The sequence below is a fragment of the Podarcis vaucheri genome (assembly GCF_965113315.1).
Source record: "Podarcis vaucheri genome assembly, chromosome: 5".
Taxonomy (NCBI): domain Eukaryota; kingdom Metazoa; phylum Chordata; class Lepidosauria; order Squamata; family Lacertidae; genus Podarcis; species Podarcis vaucheri.
The window spans coordinates 63,862,977-63,875,169 of NC_138763.1; the positions used below are offsets into that span (position 1 = coordinate 63,862,977).

A 12,193-nucleotide genomic window follows, 5' to 3' on the forward strand; every position below is an offset into this window, starting at 1 on the left:
CGCGATGGGGCTTCTGAGTCACCAGGGCCGGATTTAGGTTTGATGAGGCCCTAAGCTACTGAAGGGAATGGGGCCCTTTATATGACCAGCTGTCCTTTGCCAGGATCAAATTATTGCTGCTTTTTTGTGTTTAATATATCCTATATGGTAATTTATGGACATAATAAGTATCTAAAGTTATTTGCACATGGCGCCACACAACCAGTCCACCCTATATATAGAAATGAGCAAACCAGTGATATTTTAGGGAGCAGGCTAGCAGCTAGGTCCCATTACTTACATGATAGGAGCCTACACAACACAAAACACTGTTGCTGCATGTAGGTTTTATTTGATTTATTTTTTATCTTATGTTTTGGAAATGCACATCCAGTATTTTTTCCCCTTTACTTTTTTTTGGGGGGGGGGTCCCCAAGAGTGTGGGGCCCTAAGCTATAGCTTGTTTTGCTCAGATGTAATCAGTCGCCATCCCTCGTGCTCGCCCCGTTCCAGAAACAAGCGTCCCTTCCCACAGGTGTGCCTGCCTCTCGGAAGGCTCACCTGTGACTCTTTCCCTCGGCAACTCGGGACTTCTTGCTCCGCGGCGCCTGCCCTGACAGACCCCTCTCTCCACCCAGCGGCCGACCGCTCCCAAGGGCGCTGGCCGCGGCCCTTTCCTCTCGGCCGCCTGGCCGGGGCGGGTGGCGCGCCCTGAGGCCATTGCTGCCCCCTCCTGGCGGGATGTCCCCGGCCGGCGAGGAGGAGGAGGCGCGGCCAACCTTTTCCCTCCACCTCCGCGACACTTTGGCGCGAGGGAGAGAGGGAGGCATTATTCCGGCGAGGAGCCGAGAGGCGGGCGGCGTGGCCAAGAGGGAGAGAGCCAAGTTGTTTGTGGCAGTGGCGGCGGCGGCGCTGGGGTCCGCTCGGCGGCGCTGCCCGGCCGAGGGGGCGCCTCCCCGCCTATGCCCCACTGCGAGAGGGCGGAGGAGGCGTGGTGGTGGGCAGCGAGCCCCCTGTGCCGGCGGCGCGCCGACCATGCCATGAGCGCCTCAGCAGCAGCCACAGCAGCTGCCGCCGCCGCCTCCGCCTCCTTTCCCTCTGCAGCCACCCAAGCGCAGGAGAGCAGCCGAGGCGCCGCCGCCGCCGCCGCCGCCCGCCCCCCTCGCCATGCAAGGGCTGTGCTGCTGCCTCTGCCTGGTGGCGGCCGCCGTGGCGGGGCTGTCGGCGGCCAACCGCAACTGCCCGGACCTGGTCGTGGACAGCTGCCTGTGCACCGCCGAGCGCTCCAAGGGACCCGGCCGACAGACCGTCCGCATCAAAGTTGTCTGCAGCGGAGGCGAGTTGGTGGAAACTTTGCAGCCCGCCTTGTTGCCCAACCGCACCGTGTCCCTGTGAGTAAAGGAGCCAGCGCGAGCTCGGGGGGCTCCGGAGGGTCGGGTCTCTAATCTGCCCGGAGTTCCGATCTCGGGTGCGGGGCGCGCGGGAGGGAGGGAAACTCTGCACATGCTCAGAGACAAGCTGCTTTTCGTTTTACAGGTTGTCATGTGGAGCTTCAGGATGCCCCCTGAATGCCGCTTCAGTGGAGCGTTCTTGCGGCTACCTTGTGCGTAGGGAAGGGGCGCATTTGAGGACCCCCTCCCTCCCTCCCTCCCATGTTTGGGTCAGGTCCCGTTGATTTCCAAAGGGACGCCTTTGGCATTCGGTACGGTGAAGGCGTGCTGCGCTTTCAGGCATGCAGGAGTGACGAGGGGTGGCGGTGTGGTTGAAAGGAAATCCAGCTGTCAAAGGGGGCTGCCTCGGGCGGAGCGGGCTGCAGGGACGGGGACTCGAGCAAGCGACGCAAGAGCTCCCCTAGAACGAAGGAGGTGGACCTGCTGTCGTACACACACTTCTCTGCAGAATGGACATACTTAATGGAAATTATGTCTTTGTAAAATTGGGGGGTGGGGGTAGCAACCGGGAGGCACACCTGAAAGATCTGGGATTTGGTCTTTCCCTATAACACCTCAAAATTCCAATGTAAGGATCTCAGTTTTCTCAGGGTCACAGGAAAACTTGATGATTCCTTCTCAGTGGACAAATGACAATCTCACCTAGCAAAGAGATGCCAAGCTAATAGTTTGCATAGTGCGCCCTTAAGTGACCTGCATCTTCTGCCTCCTTGCAATAGATGTTTGACAGGAAGAAACTCCAGGTATGTTGTGGTGTGGAGGAAGAGAGGAATGAATAGCAGCCTGGTGCATCTTTCATAAATGCAAATTACTATGGAGGGCTCAGGTCAGATGGTGATTTCTGAACTTTTGGCTTGTCTGCATTTCTAAAGGCTTGTCTACTAGGAGTTTGTATTTGCTTCCCTTTCTGGAAACTCTTGGTCGCTTTTTGCTTGCTTTTGGGGGAGCGCTATGTACTGCGAAGTAAATTGCACACTGCCTTGCCCAGTGGTTTTGCAAATAATACTTCCACAATGCATATTATATCAACTGAGGCATCTTTAAATCTGACAGCGGATAATTTCAGACCCTAAAGATAACAGACAAAAATGCCCTGCATAATAAGGGCTGTTTACTGAAATTGATGGCCTTCCCTTAACTGGATTTGAGAAATGAGATATACTGTCCATATTTTTAGATGCCCACTTTAACTGTTTGGAGCTTGCCAGAAGCTCCCCTCCTCCCGCTCTTTTTGACCCAGCATATACTCTTCTAGCTATTTGTGCCTGTTGCATAAACTAAAAACGAACATAAGCCTGCATTCATAAGTGTATTTACTTGGAAGTTTCTCACTGAAACCACTGGGACTTGACATCTAAGAAAATATGGACTGGGGCTGTAAATTAACAGGCTGATCCACTTCACAGCTAAGCTGAAGTACTTAGATTTAAATCTCACTGCTGTCTTATTGAAATAAAGCCTATACTTAAAGTTTGACCCAAAGCCCAATTAAGACTAAAGTGTTAGACTTTAAGATAATGAACCCCAATGTAAGTAGACTTTAGGGGTGCATACAGTGCTGTTGTATATCTATGTAACTCTATCAAGTTTAGTGGAAGTTACTTCCAGGTAAATGTGTTTAGGACTGCAGCAAGAAGAGTTTGCTTTTTTAAAAGAAATCTCAACTGGTTTGTTGAATGACATGTAAAAATGGGCTAATGTAATTTACTACTAATAGGCCCAAGTATTCCAAACTGTCTAACTTTGCTCCTGGCCTAAATCATACCTTCATGCAACTCATCCTGTAATACCAAATCTATTTGTTGACAATTCATGCTGTGAACATTTCCAGCCCTTGCTGGACTTTTCTCTTAAATTCAGCACTTTTTAGAGAGGGAACTGGAAAAGATAATAATTTGCAACATCTGTGGAGCTTGTGTTTGGACATCTACAGCTGTACTCTGTGTTCTGGTACACAACTTTTTGTGAAAGCTGTTGAATATTACGCTGTTCTTCCTATTCATCTGGGAACCTCTTCCTCATTAAGGTACAGATGTGCCAACTGCATTTGGAACTGTCTGCAACCCTTCTGAAATATTATACACAACACCATAAAACCGTATGATTTAGCATTATCTTCATGTTTTTATTATCTTAACAATACAACATTCCAACTTGCTTGTGCAGTATGAAACACACTCTCAGTATATTGGGCTGGGGTCCTATGCACACCTAGTTAGGAGTAAATCTCACTGAACACGACAAGTCTTACTTCTGAGTATATATGCATACAGTTGTGCTACATGTGAACTTTCTCCACCAGTTAACAAGTTTCTGAAAACAAAATGCCACATGTAAAGAAAAGACTCTCCTCGGTTTATTCTGAAAACATGGAAGCATTGGGTCAGATTTCTTGCATCCCAGTTCTGAACAGTGTTTATTTGGAAGTGACAGCCATTCGTTTCAATTTAACTCATTTCTGTATAAACATGCTTAGGAATACAGTATCTGGCATATATTTATCTAGTAAACTTGTATATGTTTTTTGTTTCCAGCTATTGAATGCAACACATTTTACAAATTTGATACTATTCCCTATAGGACTGTTATATTAGAAAACAAGTGGCCTGGTTCATGGCGGGGGGGGGGGGACAGTTGAACTCCTACGATGAAAGGGAAACAAATCTATAGTAAATGTGCACTTGCTGACACTTTATCCGATCTTCTGTACTATAAAAACACCAATTTTTTCAAAAATTCATTGCATCATGGAAATGACAAATGCATTTATTGTATTTCACATTTAGAAATCCCTTTAGATCTTTTAAATCAGTTTACTTTACATTTTGTGAACATTTTTAATGTACACATAACTTTTGAAAGTATTAATTAAAAACTAATATTGGGCTATGAAATGGAAGTTTAAACAATAATCTGAGTAAATGAAAGGAAGGAAATGCCTGTTTCAGTAGCTGAACATGTGGCTGACAGTTTGATTGAAAGTGTCAAATACTTTCTGCAGAGAAAGTGTTTATGGTGAATTAAATTACACTTGTGTGACATTTGGCCAGCTGCAGAAATTGGTGATAAAAAGCGCAAACACTAGTGTCCATAGATATGTTTTTCTAGCTGCATGGAAGAGCTGGGAAAGAGCATTTTCATGCAGACAGTGTCTGTTTCCATTCAGTTTTATTGGCCCATAGAGAAGGAGCTGCAGCATATGGAACATAACTTCTCAGATTGTTTTAACAAACTGAGAATAGAGGGGGTGAACAAAATAAATGTGTGTTACATATGCAATAGCACCTTTTAAAAGCATAGAAACCATTTTATCCAGTAATAAAAAACCTTCAGTACTGTTGTAATAAATCAAGATTACTTTTTTCTTAGGTAATATTTCCATGCAAAACTAGGCTGACTGGCCAAAGCATAAGAACTGCTGCATCAGGAAATAAGTAGACTCAGATGGGTGCACTGGCAGCTGTACCTCTACCATATTACTGATATTGCAAGGGATGTCTATCTGCCACATAAGAATAATATGTTCTCTGGCAAACAAATAATTGGAAAGTGGTTGAAAGACCCATTTTGTTTTGAACAGTGAGAGGTTTTTTTGCAGCAGAGTACTATTTATCTACTAGCAGTCTTGTACCTGGCATTACTTGGGAATTCTAAGAAAACAAAAGCTCAGGGCAGTTTTGAAACCAGTGGTTAAAATCTGTGCAGTTTTGAAAGGTTGAGTCTTTGAATCAAAATGGCATATTGATTCAGAATAGAAGAAAACCTGCTCCATGATCTCGTGCAAAGTTTGGTGACCATACCTTAAGAGGTGTCCAAAGACATAGCAAACCGGCAAACAACTTTCCAAAAGATAGGATAGATGAAGGTTAAGATTGTGCTAGATTCCACCACTCACACGAATAATAATAAACTGCATAACTATTGTACAATGGGATATGCTTAGTCAGCTAACGAAGCTGGTGTATTGGAGGGAAAGGAATTTACGGTTTGATTTCTCCTTTAAGTTGAATCAAATGCACATGGCAGGATTAAACATAACTGCTGGTAGATAGTTTGCAAATGTAGGCCATTATCTTGTGTTTGAGTGTCAAGAGAGCTTTGCAACCTTGATGTGAATTAACAGGTTTTGAGAAACTGTACATCTTATGATTGTCTGGGCTGTTGAATGTGAGACCCCATAAATTAAAGAAGTGCATTGGCAGTTGAACCCAACTGAGACGATTAGGCAGCTGCTCTGCCTTATTGATGTTTAAAAGGGTACTTTGTTTAAAATATTCTCCATGCATGCCATTCTGCCTAATAATTCATGACTCTAGAAATGGAAACTCTGCAATTTTAGCAGTATGGATTTTCAAAGCATTTTTTATTTTATTTTATAAAAGTATTTGAGGAAAGTGTTTCCCACTGATATGCTAGTTTTTTATTCCATATATTAGGTTGGCTCTAGATTTAGTTATGCTTAGAGTAGACCATTGAAAATGATGGAATTTCAGTAGAGTTACTCTAAGCATAACTATGTCAGGTTCCACACCATGATTATTAAGTGTTTGGCTATTGAGATGACTATACCTTTTTCCCTTGGGCACCAACTCTAACAAAATAGAGCAACTGCAAACATTTATTAAATTCTGACGTCAGCTGTTTCTAAAACAAGTGATACCATAACTGCTGCAATATGCTTAATTACTAGCATTATTGCTAGAAAATATTTTATTGTCTTCTGCTGAAGGTCATTAGTGCACAGTGGTACCTTGGGTTACAGACGCTTCAGGTTATGCATTTTCGGGTTGCGCAACGCAACGAACCCAGAAATACCGGAACGGGTTACTTCCTGGTTTTGGCGCATGTGCAGAAGTGCAGAATCACGACCCGCGCATGCGCAGACGCGGCACTGCAGGTTGCAAGTGCTGCAGGTTGCGAACGTACCTCCTGCATGGATCACATGCACAACCCGAGGTTCCACTGTATTTAATTAGGATGTTTGTACCATGTGTTTGACGCTTCAGAAGAATATAGTGTTTTAGCAAGCAACTCAAATAAAAACAAACAAACAGTTTTTCTTTGTTCAAACTTCATGTCAGAATACTTGGGGAATATTTGTGCATGATACAAACAATACCAGTACTGATGGAGACTGTAAAATAGATGCAGAATATAAAATAGTTCCATAAAGTTTCAAATATTGACCACTGTCATAACTTTTTTGTATTTATTTTATTTTTTTGCTGATGTTTGGCTTTAATTTTTTTGTTGCCTAGATTTGCTTTCCCTCTGCTACAACTGTGCTTCATGGATCATGCATTGATATGGTAGCCCACGTTAGCAAAGTGTTGTTGGAGTTCATTGCCACTAAGACCATAAACCTATTGGTGCAAGGTGTAATGAATGCTAGTTTATGTCCCCGTAAGTAATAGACTATTTCTGAGACTTTTTGATCAGTTAAATTGCTGTAAACCCAAATTTTATGTCTTGAATTATACTTGGTTTAAAATTTTGGTCTAAATCAAATAATGGATTACAGGCTTTGAACATTGCTCCAGTGCAAGCTGCCCAGCTGCACCCACCTCTCATCTCCCTGTGCCATGCTATGAGAAAATTGCAGAGAGTGCTTGTTTGTCTCTCAAACTAGGAGTGGTAAGCAAAGTACAAAGCTTGGCTTCTGCTTGGAGTGAAGCAAACCATGAGTCTGATAATGCAGAACTTGCACTGTAGTTCATGTATTCCCAGAGAAAGAGGAGATGTTCTCACTTTATTGTCAGAGGCATTATACTGCTGGACAGCAGTTCCTGGGAATCGCAAGTTGTCAGAGTGCTGTTGCATTCATATCTAGCTTGAAGGCTTCCCACAGGCAACTGGTCAGGATGCTGGATTAGAAATGCCGGTGGCCTGATCAAGCAGGCTTGCCTTATGTTCTTAGGATTGAGCAGTGTGCAAGCATTGTTTTAAAAATTTGTGTGCAGTAAGTTTGCTTTTAAAAAATAAACACCTAGCACCTTGTCTTGAGGCCACCTTAAATTTCTGATCCCAGTTTATCTGCTAGTTGAACAAGTCCCTGGTCCTGTTGCCTGTCTTGAACTTCAGACCATTGGTCCATCTAACTCAGTATTGTGCACATGGAATGGCAGTGGCTCTCCAGGTTTTCCTGGCATGGTGGTCTTTAACTTCACAAGTTTGCTTATGGTATATACCAGTTTTTAAAGGGACCTTCTACAAATGGTTAAGCTAACTAATTCATTAAAGCAGAATGTCTGAAGGCTTACAAGCTGATGTGTGTCACAGTCTGTCTAAAAATCTGATCTCCCCTATCTTTCTGGCATCTCCTCTAATGCTTGCTGAACTTACTTCTTATTCCTAGTGTCCTGGTTGTGTTCAGATCTCTCAATTCAACAGTCTTCCTGTATTATTACTTTGCAGTCCTCTGCAGTTGTTCATTGTCTCAGTGAGCCATTCCTGCTATGGCTCTGAGCTCTGGGCTCTAGCCCTAATAGCTGGACTGCAGCTCACAACATGGATTTCTAACTTGAATCCTCTTAGTTCTTTCTATAGCTGATCAGGCTCTGTCTTGTCTAATGGAACTGTTATGTTGCAGCCCACATTTCTCGTCTCCTTTCCTGAAGTATCTGCAGCTGCCTTCGTTTTGCTGAGCCTCGCCTGCTCTCTCTATCCAGGATGGAATATAAAGACGAAAGGTCATTGACACTTTAGCTCCTTCACCAGATACAGCTATTCCCATCCCACGATAGGACCACAGGAAATGTAGTATGCCAACAAACATATGTTCAGACAATGTAAAACAAGGAATTCTTCTCCCACTTCTCAGGAAATGTAGTTATTGTGAGCCGGGAGAACAAATTTTTCTTGTACGTATATGAAATCTGGAAGCTTGGACAAGACCTCCCCATTGCTTATAGAAGAGCTTTATTCTCTATTGTCAATTTTATCTTCATCTTAATTAGATTAAAATGAATGTCATTATTTTTGGACATATGTATGCAAAGTGTGAAGTTGGCATTTACACCAGCCTTGTAAATAAAATACAGTATTTTTACTAGCCTGCTGTGGACTAATAGAGGAGGGAATAGAAGTTTTCTCTCTTGCATTACTGTGTTAGGGTTAGAAGCCTCTGGCATCCCACTTGGTTTCTTTGCTCGCTCAAAAGAGAGGTGGTGGCGGGGTTCAGAGGGTAATTGATGCCTCATAGTGGGAGGTGCCAGATTCCCACTATGGAGGCAATATCCCCCCTCTTTAATAGGGCCTCCTGGGATCCAGAAGTGTTAAATAGCTATCGCCTGTCAGTTAACCCTTCTTGTGCAAGGTTGTCAAGAGAGTGAAAATGGCCCAGCTACAGGAATATTGGGAGAAGAAGTAGATTATCTGGACCCATTTCAGTTTGTTTTCCAACACAAATATGGAATTGAAGCTGCCCTGTTTGATTGTTGGAAGAGAGACAGAGGAATGCACTCCTGTTGATTCTCCTCAACCTCTCCATGGCTTTTGATACAATTAACTACTGTATTCTTCTGGACCAACTCTGTGGGTTGTGTGTGAAAAGCATCACATAGTGGTGGTTTAGCTCGTTCCAACTGGTGTCAATAGTAGGGGCAATTTTCTGCACCATGGGAAAGGATCTGTGGTGCCCCACACAGCTCCATTTTATAAGCCATCCTGTTTAGCATTTTCTTGAAACTGCTGGGAATTGTCATCACGATATTTGGAGAGCGAGGTGTCATTGGTACACTCTGTCTCATGGTTCCAGCTAAATTGGAAGAGACTGTTCAGGTTCTTGACTGATGCTTGAAGATGGTAATGGGCAGAATGAGGGCCAATACATTGAGACTGAATCCCAACAAGATGGTGGTGTTGTGTGTGCTAAGTCCTTGTGTCTGAGATGTGGAGAGGCAGTTTGTCTTGGAAAGGTTTGCACACCTTGTGGGTGCTCCTTGATGCAGCTCTAGGGCCCTTCTTGGAGAGAGAAGACTTGACAGCTGTGATCCAAGCTCTCATCATCTCCTGATGGAATATTGGAAAGAGCTCTGATAGCTGTTCCAGAATCAGTGCTCTGGGCATCTCCTGCCTGGTAGGGCTGGGCAAGCATTGTGGTTTGGCAATATACCACAATGTTGGGGGGAAAGTATGCATTGGCCTCTGCCCGCGAGACACTGAGTGAAACTGCCCCAGCTCTCACCTCAAGAGCTGAGGTGGTGTCACCTAGTCTCATGGGCTTGGACAGTGCAGCTTGTTGGTGCTGCTCAGCTGGGGGGAGAGGTCCCCCCCACAGAAGAGACAGCCCCTGTGCTCTCATCATTCGCATGTGAGTGAGCGGAGCAACAGTCCTTTTACTGCTTGCTGTAGGGAGCAGCAACTGCATTCCCCTCAGCTGAGCAGTTTCACAGAGCTCCCACCCCACCTCTGGCTTGTGGGAGCCAGTGCTGGGTTGGGGGCTCCTTTACCTGCTCAACTGAGGCAAGGGCAGCTGCACACTCCTCAGTTGAGCAGTTTAAAGATGCAAAGGGAGGAACAAGCTTTATCTTGACTCCCTCCAGCAGACGCTGGTACTAGAGGGACTTAGGAGCGGTGGCGGTTTCACCAGCAATATCCTGCTGAATGAACCTGACATCGCGGTCTGCTCCTCATATTGGAGCTGGGCGATATATCACCCAGGCCTACTGCCTGGATTGTTGCAGTGTTGTCTGCTAGCAGTTCTGTTGCCCCTGGAGGTTCAAGGAGGGTGTTAGCCTTTACAGTAGTGGCCTCCCAAGTTCTGAGATTCATCCCCCAGATGTGTACTTGGCTCTTACATTATATACATTTTTGTGGCATCCTTAGGTACAGGGTTGGGAAATGGCTGAATGTGAGTTTTGGTATCTGATGCCATATTGCTATATTTTCATTTGGCATTTCATACCTTTTGATTTTAGATTGCATTTCTCCCTGCTTATTGCTTTCCCCACTCAACACCCAGGATTATCTGTGAATTGGAAATCTATTTCCATTCATGGAAGATTGCATGTGCGGTGATATGATAACTGTAGTGTAGCAGGAACATGTATGAAATGCACCATGTAGAGGAAGTGAGCAAGAGTTTTCCCACTGTGCATACACTTTCTCACTAGAGTAGTGGCAGCATTGGCTGGGATGGGGAAGGAATGTGGGATGAAGCTTTTGCAAGAGTGGAGAACAGGTCAGTGGCTTGGGAGGGATAGGTGCAATGAATTTAGTGGTCCTCCATTTAACAAGAGGCAGTGGTTACTTCTATCCAGAAGGGTGAGTGGAAAATTGCATGACTGGCTCATATAAGCAGTAAAAAGGTTTTAAGTGAGCACTCAAATGGTGAATATTCAAAACTGAAGTCTAGTTTTTTCTTACTTCTTTGATTCCCCCCCCCTCTCTCTCTCTCGTGTGTGTGTGTGTGTGTGTGTGTCAAATACCAGCCATTGGATATTATGGAAGAAGCATCACCATCAGCTGAGTTTTAAATTGCATAGCAAAGGAGAGTGAATTAAGTACTAATCTAGAACACTGGGAACAATATTTTAAATCACTGGGACACACTGGAAAGAATGGAAATGATTTGAAACACCTGGCTGACTTCTCTTTGACAATGTGCAAACTATTATAAAGCTATTCAAAAGCAAGTTGTCCTGCCAGAATGCAGTAGCAGCAGACTCTTGAAGCATTTTTATAGTATTTGGGGCTGCAGGCAGTTAGGGGAGCTGCTGGTTCTTGGCTCCTTTCCCCCCACTTAGGATCTTTGCAAGAAAGGACATAATTTTACCCTGATAAGTACATCTCAAGTCTATCTTTTCTGCTGTCCACTTCTGCAAATGTTGAAGTGTCGCTGCATATTGTTGACGCATCTAATGAAAGCTGCATGGAACATTTCATGGTTTCAAAAGCTAAGAGTAAGGAAATAATAGTGACTGGGACAGAAACCACAGTATCTGGCAAATTGCTACATTATTGTTGTAAGTGTTCTTTTATTTGTAGGAATGCTTTACAGTATCTGAGACAGTAAACCACAACGTTTTGCTACATTAGACAGCAGTCACGAGCTGGATCTTGTGGGTCAATTAGAATAATTCCCATGTGTACATATAATCCAAATAAATATAGTGTATCCAAGTATATATTTTCTGGAACGGGAGGGCGGTGATGGCCTTCTAGTCAAATGTCCAATATCTATGTGGAAGTTCTGTTTAAAATGGCTGTAGTGTTGTCACTAAAATTAATCTCCCCCCCCTTAAATAAACCAGTAAATGAATAAATGCATTGATTTAAAATTAGATTAGAAAAAGAAATGGAGCATAAATAACTTTCTTCATTTGAACTTTGGAGGCAGGGTGACAAAATCAAGTTCTTACCCCACAATGCATGTCTACTCTGTGTAAATCACATTAGTTTCATGAGGCTTACTCCCAGGTAAGTGGACATACAGTTGCAGCCTATGCCTTTTCAGAAGATTGTTGCACACTCTTGTTCAACCTGTTCTGTGATTAGCAAGGAAAGGAGTGTTATTCCTTGGATTGTGATGAATTGCACTTCACCATGCATAGGAATTTAATTATGCTTTTAGACCCACTTATAGTAGCTGTAGAGAAGGAAGGATGGAGTTAAATCTGTGTCGAACTTTCTTCTTAACTAAGATACTAAGAGGACACATCCCCATATTTGTTTTGGTCTAGTTAATATGCAGGATGGATTAATTCAAAAGGGCAATCGACAGCTTTACTGGGAGGAGGGAGAAATGGACAGATTGTAGAATT

At 43.9% G+C, this 12,193-nt stretch overlaps 1 protein-coding gene across 1 annotated transcript in view; it reads left to right on the plus strand.

Annotated features, from left to right (window-relative positions):
• The first annotated feature begins 975 nt into the window (after window positions 1–975).
• The window catches only part of ADGRA1 (adhesion G protein-coupled receptor A1), a 322,886-nt gene continuing 311,668 nt past the window's right edge, over window positions 976–12,193 (plus strand). Inside the window, exon 1 of the mRNA XM_082225336.1 lies at window positions 976–1,370. Coding sequence (XP_082081462.1) covers window positions 1,147–1,370 — 224 coding nt within the window. The 5' untranslated portion in view covers window positions 976–1,146. The remainder of the gene's footprint in view (window positions 1,371–12,193) is intronic.